Source organism: Microtus oregoni, unplaced genomic scaffold (genome assembly GCF_018167655.1).
Source record: "Microtus oregoni isolate MIOR12 unplaced genomic scaffold, Mior012 000018F_ref0000195, whole genome shotgun sequence".
In the NCBI taxonomy this organism is placed as follows: domain Eukaryota; kingdom Metazoa; phylum Chordata; class Mammalia; order Rodentia; family Cricetidae; genus Microtus; species Microtus oregoni.
Window position 1 is genome coordinate 9,347,731 of NW_024543077.1, and position 16,211 is coordinate 9,363,941.

At 37.7% G+C, this 16,211-nt stretch overlaps 1 protein-coding gene across 1 annotated transcript in view; it reads right to left on the minus strand.

Annotated features, from left to right (window-relative positions):
* Positions 1 to 5,781: 5,781 nt before the first annotated feature.
* LOC121458649 (cadherin-23-like) overlaps positions 5,782 to 16,211 on the minus strand; it is an 85,440-nt gene continuing 75,010 nt past the window's right edge. The window contains exons 19-22 of the mRNA XM_041667952.1: positions 8,299 to 8,429; positions 6,929 to 7,018; positions 6,224 to 6,293; positions 5,782 to 5,898 (exon numbers count right to left, since the gene is read on the minus strand). Coding sequence (XP_041523886.1) covers positions 5,782 to 5,898; positions 6,224 to 6,293; positions 6,929 to 7,018; positions 8,299 to 8,429 — 408 coding nt within the window. The remainder of the gene's footprint in view (positions 5,899 to 6,223; positions 6,294 to 6,928; positions 7,019 to 8,298; positions 8,430 to 16,211) is intronic.

Sequence of the window (16,211 nt, forward strand, 5' to 3'; positions counted from 1 at the left end):
AACTTATAGTACACATCTGAGTCATCAGAGGCATAACGTGGTGGTTCCTTTATTCCACCCTCATCAATCCAAAGTGTTGTTTTAGGTACAAGTGTCAGTAACTCCTGACAATAATGACAGCTACAGATTACAGATGAAGGGACAGACTAATAATTTACGGGAATTAAACAATGAAATTATGACTCCAAAGTATTCCCAAACTCCAGCCTCTCTACACCTTCCACATATGAATCAAACAGTATATATTGTTTACCTCACTTCCTATTTCAATAAAATATCCCCGTAGCTTATCATTACACATAAGACAGAGATACAGAGACACACGGAGATGGAGTCCAGACGTAGAGCCTTATGCTATCATAGGACAAAGATAAGTTATTACGTGATGTCCTCTATGCTGTTTACCCTCCTCTCTCCTAAATTACACTTTAAAAAAATCTATGGAAAAAATAGGTTGTACCAGATTGCACATATTGTTGTGACTAACCGTTTAAACTATGAAATTTACTTTCTTAAAGGGTACCAATAATATCTTAAATAGAAAACCCCCTTTAATCAAACACAATTTGAATGTCTAGTATTTATTTAACACAAGGCATAATAGTTTAACTGGCATCCCATACCGTCTTCAGAGATGTTTGTAATAAGGTTAGCAGAGATCAGTGTTATTATATATGCTGGTAACTATTTTGTAAGCACAGTGGAGACAGGTACATTCAATAGAGTTTATTCAGAGGCTATGAATTCTATCCTGCTTTTTTTTTTAGATATTTAAGAAAGTTAAGTGGGTCAGAGTAATCTAAATTTTGAAAACTACATAACCAGCATGTATTCAAAGATGTCCTTTACCAAAGAACAAGGGCCTGACACATTGTGACAGAGTTACAAACCGCAAATGTCACGACAGTATCAGAAGTGATGAGATATATTTGGGGCTCTCGATGCTTAAGAACAGTGAAGACATTTTCATCTCTGTCACCCAGTGAGTTTGACAGTATGTTCTTTGCCTCAAACCTTTACATCCTGTAGGAAAAACTAGAATATAATTATTTCTATCTTTGTAGACTGATCAGGAAGGAATGAATATTGGAATGCTTTTTTGATCATGTGGACTTGGATTTGTAACAGGTTTCTCCAATGTTATTCATGGATAGCTTGTGTCAATATGCAATAGAAATGGATATAGTATTTGAAGTGTTAAAAATTACAGAAAGGAAAGAGTAAGGCAAATTAGGGGTAATTTCTAGGCCTGAAAAAAATTAATTAAGGCTGTTCAGGTAAAAATTGAGATTAATGGGAGATAATAGAAGTACTCAAAACTACTTAAATCAATAATGAGGTCTGTGAATTTTTGAAATATACATTTCAAGAAAAATGTGATCACAAAAGGAAGCAATGGCTATTAAAGAGTAAAATAACTAATAATGCATATGGATCTTTTAGCATAAATGAGCACCTAGAGTTCCCTTCCTCAGTATCTTTAACATAAAGAAAACTTGACAGTGTGATACAGATCACCCAATAACGCACTGTTATGAATATTTCCATGTGTTAAAATCAGGAGCTTCTTTCCAGTATCCATTGCATGTCCATCATAAACTACTGATGGAAGAAATAAATTTATAACTATTTTATTCCAAATTTTTGTCACTATATAAAGTTATTGATTTTATTAACCACCTCATAAATGCTAATAAGAAAAATGCTTTACAATATATTCTATTGTCCCAGCGTCCTTTATACATCAAGATATCTGACAACAGGGTACTTAACTTAATACTATTTACCATTATTAAATAATTATTTATAACATTCAGAAGACTTCCTTAGAGTTTCAAAGCAATTTGCTGGTTAAAACATCACTCAGTTCACTGATTACTGTTATACAGTTTCTCCAGGATTCTTAGAAGGAACATGTAGTACTACCTTCCTATTGGATTTCTTACAATAGGCTTAGAGAACTCAAAACTGGGCCAATTCTTTCCTAAACTGTGTGTCATAGGGACCTGAGTAAGGGGTATACGAAGAAAATATTGATTATGTGAGAAATATTTTTGAATTGGGTGGATATTTGGAGGTTAGCATCAGTAGGCAGTCAGTCTCCTTCCTAAGGTTTGTATGATCCCTAAACGGATGAATGAAGTCTGGAGAAGACCTTGAGAGAATAGTGGGAAAAACAAATAACAGTGACTACCATCTCAGTTCTTGCAGTTAGGCAGCAGAAACAGGGCAAAGAAATGTTTTGATGAAATCAGCAAGGGGAAAACTTAGCATAAAAAGAGGTGATGAGCAGAGGGTGCATCTCAGCACCTAGAGGGTAGAGCAGAAGGTTTCTGAGGATGCTTTTTAAGAGCCCATGAGAGCTTTTAAAAGCTTTACATTTTTAATTGTGTGTGTGTGTGTGTGTGTGTGTGTGTGTGTGTGTGTGTGTGTACAGGTATCCATTAAGACCGGAGGTATCTGATTCTGGAGAGTTGGAGTTACAGGCAGTTTTAAGCTAATGGTTGTAGGTATTGGGAACCAAACTTGTGTCCTCTATAAGAGCGATATGATCTGTGAACTACTAAGGCATCTCTCTAAGCATGTCTGAGAGAGTTGTAGATCTAATTTTGTTCCTTTTTATTGTTTGAGAAGTATGCAGAGATATCACAGTTCAAAGTGAGAAGACAGAGATGTGCTGGAAATAAGGAGAGAAGAAGGACTACGAAATGACACCATTCACAGTAGGAAGGTTAATTTACTATGAATCTATAGTTAGCGTGGTTATGTTGAGCTGTCGTTCGAAAGCATTGTCTTAAGTTGTATTGAGTTCAGAGGACAGAATTACATTATTTTCCTAGGAAACACAGGGCAGCTTAATATTGCCACACAATAAACTGATCCATGGATTTCATTAGGACTGGAAAGTTTCCCTAAACGAGTTTAAATGAGATGGTGAAAGAAAAAAGTGAAATGATTGTTGGTAGAGTCAAGATGCTAGAAAGTAAATCCCAAGACAGATAGAAGCAAAGTGCAACATTAGATCAGTAATAAGGAAAGAAAATGCATGGCATTCTGGAGATGGCTCCAGGGTAAGAGCCACTGTACTGTGGTGAGCCCACAAGTATTATACAGTTTGAGTCTCTTGTACACAGTTAAATGCTGGCCATGGTCAAGTATGTCTCTAATCCTAGACATGGGGTGGAGAACACATAACTCAGAGGAATCCCAACGTTAACTAGTAAGCCAGCCTAGACATTGAGTTCTGGTCTCCAAAACTAAGACAAAAGGTGATTCAGAAAGATATCTAACATTGACATCTGTCTTTCATATGCCCACCAACATGCACGCGTGTGTGCGTGCGCGCACACACACACACACACACACACACACACACACACACACGGGGGGGGGAGGCCGACAGAAAGGAGAGATAGAAAAATGCACTACACACAACAAAGAAAAAATTAAGAAGCATGACTATCAACATAAATGAGAGGGGTGAATTGATAAACACCTGAATATTTTTTTAATCAAATTGGAAAATAACCAGGGAGGATATATTTTTAATCTGTAGTTTTGAAAGTGTTAAAAATTTTCATGGCAGTAAAGTCTTGAGGGTAGCTATAAGAAAACTTTTCTAGACTAGGGAGAATGACTGAAGAGGAAGAACAAAGGAATTAAAGGACTCATTGGTCATGATATATGTTGGCCAATTTTTGAAAAAGTTTAATATTCCATGAAAGATGCCAAAGACACACCACTGGGAAAGACACGTTGGAGCCAGAGAGCAAAGTGTTCAATTAGTTCAGGGGTAACTTGAACAGGAATAGTGTTTGTAAATGGTACCTATGTCATAATACAGTAATTTGGAGGAGGAAAGAAATGTGCACAGGAAGAGGAAAAAGGATTTAAAACTAAGTTAGTGATTGCCTCTACATTCCTTGAGATATTAGGATGTGGCTGTGCATAGAACTTCAGTGGTAGTGCTCTTCAAGTGAACAAAAAACCCTCTGTATCAGTGAAGGCAGAAGAAATCACGTGGACAATGCACACATGCCTGTGCCTACGACATGACAGAGCAAGAGCGAAGGATGTGGAGACTTCTGTGGACGTATTTAACTTAGACTAGTCGGGAGAATCAGAGACTAAGGGACTGTGGCACTGTGAATATGCACACAGAGTCCTAGAGTATAAGAAAGGCAAAAGAGAGGAAGGCTGCCCAAGTGGAAGGAAAGGTTGTGAAACATCTTGGAGTTTGTAAACCAAGTTCTGTGCCAAGATAAACATGTGTGATGTTTCTCCATTTCCCATCTAGAAGCAATGCAACTCCTTTGTGTGAACACTCATGCTAAGTTCCTGTGCAGTTTTCCTAGATGTTCTACAGCACAGGAACTTTGTAGATCTCTGAAATTCTGTGGAACTTACTACGTGCAGAACACAATTGAGAATGTATCAAGTACCAGCATTATTCCTTCCAATATTTTATTTATTTTTTCTCCTAGCTGAAATATGGCCTTAGAAACAGTGAAATTCATGTTCAATATCTCCTTAAAACTTTCATATACTCTAAAATGACCTTTATAGTTAGATATTGAATAGTTGTCCATTGAATTAATATTATTGATTGTCTTCGTGTTGACTTGAAAAAACGTTTTACTTGTCAAAGATACTGAACCACATATAGTTTTAGACAAATCTATTTCTGTAACATCATGGTTTAAAGTTATTCTTTTAATGGCAATCTATGTCACATCTCCTCTTCCTAAGGTGAAGAGGGACAGAAAGTTTGTAAAAGCCAGTGGATGGCTACAGGACAGTGTTTATGAGACACACATAACAGCTTGGCATATAAAACCACAGCAATTGGCAAAGCACATACAAGAGCTGCACATAATAAAGCCAGACCAAGTCCCAGCAATGAGAGGGAAGGTGGTCATGTAGTCCCACCCCTAGCTGAGGAGCTATTGACAATCCGTGGTCTCTAGGAGAGGAAAAGTTAATTTTCTCTATGGACACAACTCTCGTGTGGGCTAATCATGCCTCAGTAGATAACCCTTCTTTTTTTTCATTTTTTTTATTTTGTTTAATTTTTTAATTTATTTATTTATTAAAGATTTCTGTCTCTTCCCCGCCACTGCCTCCCATTTCCCTCCCCCTCCCCCAATTAAGTCCCACCCCCTCAGCCCGAAAAGCAATCAGGGTTCCCTGTCCTGTGGGAAGTCCAAGGAACCCCCACCTCCATCCAGGTCTAGTAAGTTGAGCATCCAAACTGCCTAGGCTCCCACAAAGTCAGTGCATGCAGTAGGATCAGAAAGCCATTGCCATTGTTCTTGAGTTCTCAGTAGTCCTCATTGTCCACTATGTTCAGAGAGTCTGGTTATATCCCAGGCTTTTCCAGACCCAGGCCAGCTGGTTTTGGTGAGTTCCCAGTAGAACATCCCCATTGTCTAAATGTGTGGGTGCACCCCTCACGGTCCTGAGTTCCTTGCTCGTGCTCTCTCTCCTTCTGCTCCTGATTTGGACCTTGAGATTTCAGTCCTGTGCTCCAATGTGGGTCTCTGTCTCTGTATCCTTTCATTATACACATATTTGCAACCCAGTCTGAGAAGAAACCACCTTGGTTTGAGAAGAAATACTGATATTCCCAGCGAAAGGATCTCTAGGGGGATTTGTAGCAGGAAGAATGGGAAGGGTGGACTTGATAAAACCACATCACATGCATGTATAAAATTCTTACTTAAATAATAAAAATGCAATAAAAAGAGCATATACTCAGTGAATATCCCAACAGAAACTTTTTCAAGAGACAGTTTGACACAAGTATTCAGTGAATAAGTGAATTGCATAAAGATGAACAGGCACCACAGTTACTCTTAGCAATGACCCTGCTAGATTATCTATGTAATTTAATTTCACCTAAAGAATGAAAAAAGGAGACCCGAAACTATCTCAACAATACCCGAAATCAATTTGACCTCTATGGATGTATCAGCACTGTCCCTTGCCTCCTCATTGACATCATGAGCATCAAATCATTGAAAAATGGGTGGGAACTCTACCCCCTCCAAGTTTTGCTTACCCTTTGAATTGAATTAACTAAACTCTCTATTCTGTTTATGAGTTCCTATTCACCAGTTCTTACTCACAAGTGCTTTTCTGTCATCTAAAGTCTATGAAATGGAAAAAAATATATAAATACTCTGAACTCTACATCTTGTTTTTTTTTTCTTTTTGTCCTTACTTTATCATTTCCAGGCAGCAAGTTTGGTCTTGTATTCAGTCTGAAGCCAATACTCAGTGAGTCTTCATACCTATTACAGAACATATTTGAAACATTTACTTTACTCATTAACACAAAATACATTTTCCCATGCTAATGTGAGAAAACAATGAATGATATAACAGTCTACTTTTATAAATCACTAAGTATACCTACCCTACATATTCAACACTTAGACAGTGTTAAAAGTAGCTTTAATAGCTTCTGATATGTTATCAGAACTGGTTGTGTTTAAAGTTCAGACTGTAGTGCCTATTGTTAGTGTTTTATATTATCTCTTACATAAATAAGTAATGTGTTTTGATAGTATGCTAAAAAATTCTATAAAATACTATATTCTTATTATTCTAACCTGAATTCCCCTTGTCATTGAATAAACAAAATGATTTATAAAGTACAATGATATTACCAGTAGTAAGATACCAGGACTATATTATAATTCTCATTTCAAATCTGACTTTGCTCTCAGCTATGATCCAAGACCTAGAAATAAATATTGATGAGCAAGGCTACTTTAAAAATCGATGTAAAATTTACAGGTAAGATTTAACATTCCAAAGCCCCAACTGACATTACCTATATCTAAACTTAAAATAAATTGAATCACTGAAGATTCAACTTGTAGGGCCTCAAACTTCTTTGTCTAAATCACTAAATCTGCTTTACCTTGGTACCTGTGCAGCTTCCTTTTCAGTGAGACGCGGTTGACTCTGCTGTCTGTAACAGTGAGGAAACAGTCGTGAGCAGGCAGGAACACTGGAAGGAAGGAATCAAATGCAGAGAGTGTCAGTGCAAGGGAAATTCAGTGCTCCCTTTTCTTCCCTGTCCCCTGCTGCTTTCCTTTGCAACAGTGAGTTCTCTTTTTAGACCATTTACTATTATTTTTAGACCACTTACTATTATTTGTATGTATAAGAATGAAGAAAAATTTACGGGACATGTATAGCCTTTCAAGGCCTGCATCCCTGAAGAAACTGACTCCCCCACCCCAATGCCAACAGCAGTGAATTGCCAAGAGCTTATCAATTAGGGATGGGAAATGCATCCCCCCGCACTGCTGCGATTCTGGTTGGCTTGATCTTGTGCAGGTGTTATGCATGCGGTCTCTGATGTTGTGAGCTCTTGTGTGTGACGGCCCTCCCATACCCATCAAAGGATTCTTACATTTCTTTCAGCTGTCCTCTTTTTTCTTTCTTTTTTTTCTTTTTTCAAACCTTCTTGTTAACCCTTCCTTCACCTTCGGATCATGTCACTTTGTCTTTCAGAATATATAGTCAACTTTTCAGGATAAGGCCCATGGTTGTAAAAAATAGATTCGTATGAACGCAGTTGCATTGTTATGCTTATGAAAAGGAGAACCAATTGCCCTTGGTGTAGATAAAGTGTTTTCAGCATCCTTCCTTTATTTTTGCTTCCAATTGCTCTTCAAAAGACCATTGTGATAACCCTTTCTCAGCAAAACTTTCTCTGGCCAATTTCATAGAAAGATGCTTGCGTTTCGGCCACACCCATATCACCCTGCTCTGTGATCTGATTCTTTCTCTGTTAAAGGATGTGTTTGTGCAAAACACACACTGTCTGTTACTGTGCCCTTGTGTTGCTCACCTGTCCTCACCCCAACCACGAGAGATCACAAGATGCTTACTGGGTTATTTCAAGCTTTCTCTGATTACCCTTCAATTGCTTTGGTCTCTTTGTGACTGCTGTCGGTCCTTTGATAAGCAAATATAACCAGGGATCCTGACCTTGATTATGCATATGGGTAGTTAAAATCTCATTTATGATCATTTTTAAAAATCAAATGGCTCTAAGCTAGAATCATTTCATCAACAATTTTGGTAACAGATATTGGCTTTCAGGCAGGAAGGTTTTCCTTAGCACTCAAAATCCACATGTAAAGCAGTTGTGATGAAGCCAGAAAAGCAACACAGAAATTTCTCCCAAGTCTTTGTCTCCATTTTCATCCTTTTCCGAAGGCATTCTTGATAGATGTCATTGTAAACTGATTCAAAGGGAAGCAAAAAGGAAAATCTTACTCTTTGAAGAGGCACCAGGCAACTGCGTACAGACACATCGCCAAGAGCACTCCCGTTAGAGTGAGGGCTGCAGGAAACCAGCTGTCGGGCTTCCAGTAGTGGGAGATCTTCCTTAAGACAGAGGTAGTAATCTGAGGGAATGCAAGAAAAACGTCCTAAGCATCGGAAGTACAACTGTCAAAAAATATAAAATACAGTGTATACTGAAAGGATTTCTCTATATTCGTTTTCTTTATGATTATTCCTGCTAGGGAATAAACTCTTTTTGAAGAAAAAAAATATGCCTTTGTGGAGTCTATGAAAATCTTGGCAGGAACATTAATGACTCCTGGCTAAATGACATAAAGAATGAGTCAGCAAGTATTACTTCAAAATGAACCGCAGCATTATTGACCTTTTCTGCCTCCTGCCAAAAAATCTCAGCGTGTTTTTCCTCCCAGCATATAAATTCCTATTACTATCTCAACTATGACCATTAAGAAACCACTAAGGAGGAGAAGGTTTTCATGGATGTTGACTATCGCCCTTGCCTAAGGAACAGTGGCATCCAGCAGATGGCAGTGTAAGCTAGGGTAAGCTTGCAAACACGCGCATTAGGTGTGACATTTAAGGTAAAGTAATATATAAAGCTAATTTCACAAAGATGGCATGGAAATAGGGAACGCCAAAACTGGAACTTAAGGGAGACCTTTGCCAGAAAGGATTTGTCAGCAGGAGAGGTGGAAGAAGTCTCATTGCTTATCTGGCTGAGTAAAAGGAACCCTTTCACTGTTGAAAGTGTTGAATGTTGGTAGTTGTCAAGATTAAGCATTCTATGACTAGTCATTCTGCTTTACAATACACAAGTGTAGGCATGTCCAAACAAAGGAAGATGGGGAAAACAGATTAAGCTTAAGAGATGCCCATTAAAATGCTGTGATCTAATTTTCATGAATAAATAGTGTCGTGCTGTGTTTCTAAATAAATAGATTGAAAGGTTGACAATTTGCTAGTCACTTGGTCATATAGCTTTATTTTCAGATCGTTAAGAAATAGCTCGGTGTGATGCCACACCCGTACAGTTCCAACTACTCCGGAGGCAGAGAGGCTCAAAGATTACTAGTGCCAAGGAGTTCGAGTTCAGAATAATAATGCTCTCACAAATATACTTTCCACCGTATAAGAAGATAGATTCTAACTTGCACTTGCTCATTCTTTCTCCCTACTGCCCTTTCTCCCTCTCTTTCCTTCTAATAAACACTTATTGAATATTTGTTGTGCTCTGGGAATTAACTGATAAAGGTCATACATAATCGGAATCCCGGGCACAACATTAATTTACCAACAACTGTGAACCACGATTCAGCAAAAACACTTTTAGTTAGTTATTCTTCTAATTCTCATCTCAGAGGAGTGGGGCTCACTTGGAGGAGGAGCTGAGCTCAGTGGTACCAAGCATCCTGGACAGGGCCAAGTTCAAGATGGCAGCAATGGAGTTCACACAAGTCTGCATGTCTCCAAAGACCACAAGCTTTTTACACATTCTCAATACATACTCTCAAACTTAACAATTTTAATGTTAAAATAGTCCACCCTATAGCAAGGCACTAAGCTACACTATTTCAAGAGCTGTTGTAGCTCCCTCTTACACACAGCCATCTGTAGGAAGTTGACAGCTCTTGACACCTGGTGTGTGTCAAGCTTACTTACTTGACAACAAGCAAAGATTTTTGAAGTGGGTTTTATTTTCTCATGTGCTCACGTAAAATTTATATAATGCTTTTTGTTTGCAAAATGCCATGCTTCATTGTGAAATATGTCAGTCTTCTAAGGTGAGTCAGGATCATACCGAGATGTGGTGTAAAAAGAGCAAAATCTTTCTACAGTTATTAATACAATGTCAATGGATTGCATTTACATAACATGTTTATTACAAGACCTTTCATTTCTCTGGCTTCATTTGATACTTATAAAACCCATTGTACAACACATAGAATTATTCTAATCCATCTAGTAATCGCTGTAGACTTAGTAAATATTTAGAAGTGTATTTTGTGTTGGCTGGACGCCCTTGCTACACCCTTCTCATGGTGTGACTCAAAACAAACTTGAGAGTACTGGATGTAGGACTTTATATTCTTATCGCCCTCTCACAAGGCATATTAAGCTATCACTTTATGTTTTAAATATTTTCAAGTTTATTGGAGACACCAGAGCCCAGAAGTCACAACAGAGCTCAGTGCTTGCTTGAAATTTCGTTGTAGCACCTTCCTGTCTAACTTTCTTGTCTCTGTTCCTTTTTTTTCCTTTTTCTTCCTTTTTTTTTCTTTTGCATTTTGCATTTTGCTGCTCTCCAAGCTTTGTTGATCTGCCTAATATCTTCGTTATCTCTGTATCAGACCAACCGCGCTCTCCATCTCAAGACACACTTGATCACCCTCCTTTTATGAATAAACCATGTGCTCTCGCATCTACCTTTCCTCATCAGTGGTTGTTTCTTAATGTCTGCTCTTCTCGTTCTGTCCATCAAGACCTACCTAAAATTCCACTATCTCTCCTGGGACTTTCTCAGATCCTTCAGGCCAGAATTTGATATGATGTCTGCCCTACGTTTGTTTAGAGTGCTTGTCAAAATGACTTGTAACTTAATTTGCTGGAAACCACCCTCTGGACTCATGGGAACGTCTTATATGCTAAGAACACTTTCTTCTATTTTATACCTCAGTTGCTACACTGGTCACATGATTCTTCAAACTTCAAGCTTCACTGTTTCTTTAAGGATTGCTATTGATCTCCCTGGTTCTATCATTTAGTAAATCTGTGAGCTTTAGAAAATAATTTGACCTCGAGAAAAGAATTTGGACTTTCAGCATTTCAGTTTCAATTTTGTAAAGAGACAAAAACCAAATCTTTGTGTTTGACTAAATAAAATCACTTTTTAAATGTGAAAACTCAAATACGGATGTATTTAGAAACATAAATCTCGTTCCTAGGTAAGAAGTCTCATTCAAATATTAGTTACACAATGTTATAAGAAGAAAACTGACTTTAATTATTAAACCCCAAACTTCACAGAATCCCTCTTAAATTGTGCATTCATTGTTGTACAAAGTGCATGGTTTCTATATTTGTTTAGAAATAAAGCGTGGGAGATTTTCGAATGCTCCCAAGTTTGCCTAAGCAGACAACCCAAAGGCACTCATAAACTTAGACACTGGAGTGATGTCTCCTCCTGGTGAAGAAGCTGAAGACTGAGGTCACGACCTGCTCAGGACTGGCAGACCATATGTATCGTCAAACATTTCTCTCACCCGAAGGTAAATCACTGGTGAAAACAAAAGAATCCCATCTGTCACTCGGCTATGCTCTAAGCTTCTCTGCTGCATGCGACTAATTAATTTTGTTTCATAACCTTAATTACTTTACAGAAAGGACAATAATAATGGTGTTCCCTGTCATGGAATCTTTCGACCGTGTTCAGAATCTGAGTCACAACAGGTGTCCAGAGCTGCCTGGTCTACCGCCTTTCATGTTATTCCACTTAACGCTCACTGAACCACACATTGTAGAAAAGATGTCAATAACAATTTTTTTATTAACTTTTTGTTCTCAAATATTTTATTAAATGCAGACTAGGTGTCTACTGAAAATGTCAAGTAACATTTAATAGTAAAACTGCTGATTAGAGCAGAAACAGTGTTTTTTTTCTACTTCCTTAGAAACCACAAATAGTAAAAGTTGTGAAATTAAATATTAGAAAATTTTAGTATTATAAAGAAAACATGGAAACTTGTTTTTCCTTAGTGGGAGCTGTAAATGAGAAGTAAGTGGTTTGTGCCTAATACTTCAAAACAAGAAACAATCTATTTCTGTATGTTTTCAGTTAATAAAATATATTATAAAGCATGCTATGTATTAATGACATCTTATGTTCTGGCCAACACACTGGGACAGGCTGAAGACATCTCTGTTCATAATCCCTATGACAAACTGGAAACTGAGGTGTAGTATGCTGAATGACTCAGCACAGGTTTACATGGTGATGGGAAGGGCAAGCTAAGAGTCAAGCCGGGACCTGCCTTATCACTAAGGCCACAACCTGCCCCTCCATTTGGGCCTAAGATTGTTTACCATCAGGATAAAACTATTTTAGCAAAATCTACATGACCTAAGATCATTACATAGTCTTGCATTTCAATCTTTATTTTCTCTTAGCATGGGGAACCTGGTCATAATATGAATGAACGGCTATGCAGAACATTTTCAGATTTAAAGTTACAGGTGTTTGCTAAGAATTCTTATAATTAAAGGACACCTGCCACATGGATTTTACATCTTTTAATAATAATAATGGTATTCAAGTTTCTTATCTACCCTTGCATATTAGGTCCTAGTTCAATTCATACATTCCACTAATGGAAAATAACTGCATGAAAAGAAGGAAAAAAGGACTTTAAAACATAAAGAGGGACACTTCTTCCAGAGGTCCTAGTGCCCACCTGAAATTCTAGCACCTGGGAAGCTGAGATGGATTCAAGGCAGCCTACCCCACGCAGAGTTTGTAGCCATTTAAAACACTTGTTCTCTTACAATTCATTTGTAATGGGTTCATTTCCTAGCATTCCCATGATATCTGAAATCCATCCTAAGTCCACTTCCAGGAGAACTAATGTTCTCTGACTTCTGTGTATGCCAGGCATGCATGTCGTCCACATACATACATGTGGGCGAAACACCCGGTCCCATATTAAATCTAAAAAATCTAAAAGAAAAGAAAAAGGAAAAAAAACTACAATGAAAGTTTAAAGCAAGCCTGGACTACATAACAAGATTGGTTAAAACAAAACACAGAACAAAAATTTAAAGCTATTAATCACCTGTCTTCCTTTTCAAACATGAAAAAAAAAAAGAACAGGGAAGATAATGTTTAAGAAGTCCAATGAAAATGATGTTAAATGAATTAATTTATTTCTCGAGTTTCTGATTTGTCTCACTTCGGTGGCTTAGTCTATTGCTGTGAAGAGAAATGGCCAAGGCAATGCTTATAAAAGAACACATCTACTTGGGGCTTGTTTACAGTTTCAGGTGCCTACTGAACTATCACCTTGGTGAGGAGCAAGGTGGCAGGAACACAAACAGGGTGCTAAAAAAGCAGTTAAGAGCCACATCCTCATCCATATGCAGTATATATCCCAATCCCAAATCTTTCAAATTCAAAACTATTCTCTAAATTTGATTGCTCTTCGAGCTGATGAGGGAGAGGATCTTGATCGGGGGGGGGGGGGGGGGAGGGAAATGGGAGGCGGTGGCGGGGAGGAGGCAGAAATCCTTAATAAATAAATAAATTTAAGAAAAAATAAACACGACAATCACCAAAAAAAAAATAAAATAAAATAAACATTTAAAGCAGTTAGAACAACATATAAAAGATTAACATAAGGAATGTTCTCTCTCTTTCTCTCTTCTTTGTTAGGGAAGACTCTACTTTCCTTAAAAAACTAGGTCGAATTTTTTTTTTGTAAGGATAAGTCCAGTGGGACTTAATTTGTACTTTTAGGCATAGGAGTAATCAAGTACAATTATTAAAAAGAGAATTAGATATCTTTTCTCTAGAATGTAGTTCACTTATGAAAAAACAGACATGACAGATATATACCTGATTTTTTGGCTGATTTTATTCTTTTTTAAATCATTTTTATTGAGTTACACATTTTTCTCAACTCCCCTCCCTTTCTCCCCTCACCCATTTTACCTTCTCCCATAATTCCCACACTCCCAGTTCACTCAGCAGAGCTTGTCTTTCTCACCTTCCTATGTAGATCCATGTATGTATCTCTTAAGGTCCTATTTGTTGTCTAGTTTCTCTGTGGTCGTGCCCCATAGGCTGATTTTTTTCTGTTAGTTTTATCACTCTGTAGTACTCCATAATGCACTTGTATCACATTTTCTTCATCCATTCTTCAGTTGAGGACCATTTGGTTGTTTCCAGGCTATGACAAACAATGCTGCTATAAAACACAGCTGAGCACAAGTCCCTGTGGTAAGATTGAGTGTCTTTTGGGTATATACATAACAGTGGTATTTAGCTGGGTCTCTAGGTAGATTGTTTCCTAATTTTCTGAAAGAACTCCATACTGATTTCCAAAGTAGTTGTACAAGTTTGTACTCTCACCAGCAACGGAGGAGCATTCCCTTTACCTCATATCATCTCCAACAAAAACTATCATCAGCGTTTTTGATCTTGGCCATTCTGACAAGGGTAAGATGGAATCTCAGAGTTGTTTTGATTTGCATTTCTCTAATGGCTAAGGATGTTGAGCATTTCCTTAAATGTCTTTCAGTTATTTGAGATTTATCTGTTGAAAGCTCTCTATTTAGGTCTATACACCACTTTTTTTTTATTGGATTATTTGGTATTTTGATGCCAAGTTTCTTTGATGATATGCAAGATATTCGTCAGTATTGCTCTAGGATAGGGTCATTTCAGGTTCCCTATCCTCAGCTGCCCAAGGAACTAACTGGGGACCTTGGCTTGGGCATCTGGGAACCACTCTAGGTTCAAGTCTCTTGCCAACTCTAAGGTGGCTCCCTTAACTAAGAATTGTGCTTCCGTGCTCCACTATCCAACCTTCCTTTATCCCAATCCTCCTTTTTCCCCAAGTTCCCCCCATTCTCCCCTTCTCCCTTTACTCTCCCCATCTCCCCTTACCACCATCCCACCCCACCCCCAAGATCCTAATTTTCTCCCCGGCCATTTTGTCTACTTCCCATAGCCAAGAGGACAACTATATGTTTTTCCTTTGGTTCACCTTCTTACTTAGCTTCTTTGGGATCACCAATTGTAGACTCCGTGACCCTTGTTTGTGGCTAGAAACCAATTATGAGTGAGTACATCCCATATTCATCTTTTTGGGTCTGGGTTACCTCACTCAGGATAGTGTTTTCTATTTCCATCCATTTGCATGCAAAATTTGAGAAGTCATTGTTTTTTACCGCAGCGTAGTACTCTAGTGTGTATATATTCCATACTTTCTTCATCCATTCTTCCATTGAAAAGCATCTAGGTTGTTTCCAGGTTTCTTTAAATTTTTTTTTGTATATTTTAGAGATCAGCCCTTTGTCCAATGTGGGGTTGGTGAAGATATTTTTCCATTCTGTAGGCTGCCATTTTGTCTTGTTGATCATGTCCTTTGCTCTACAGAAGCATCTCAGTTTCAGGAGGACCCATTTATTAATTGTTTCTCTCAGTGTCTGTGCTACTGGGTTTATTTAGGAAGTGGTCTCCTGTGCCAATGTGTTCAAGTGTACTTCCCACTTTCTTTTCTATGAGGTTCAGTGTGGTTAGTTTTATGTTGAGTTCTTTGATCTCTTTGGACTTGAGTCTTATGCATGGTGATAGATACAAATAAATCTATCTCCATTCTTCTACATGTTGATATTCTGTTATGCCAGCACCATTTGTTGAATATGCTTTTTTTCCATTTTATATTTTTAGCTTCTTTCTCAAAAATCAGGTGATTGAAGGTGTGTGGATTGATATCAGGGTCTTTGATTCAGTTCCAATGGTACTCTTGTCTGATTTTATACCAATACTAGGCTGTTTTTATTACTGTAGTTTTGTAGTAGATTTGGAAGGTAAGGACTGTGATGCCTTCAGAAGTTCCTTTATTGTATTGTATTGTACTGGATTGTTTTGGTTATATTGTTTTTCCATATGAAGTTGAGTATTGTTCTTTCAAGGTCTGTAAAGAATTTTACTGGTATTTTGGTGGGCATTGCATTGCATCTATAGATTGATTTTGGTAAGATTGTCTTTTTTACTATGTTAACGCTACCTACCAATGAGTATCAGAGATCTTTCCATTTTCAGGTGTCGTCTTCAATTTCTTTATTCAAGGATTTAAAGTTCTTGCCATACAGGTCTTCTACTTGTT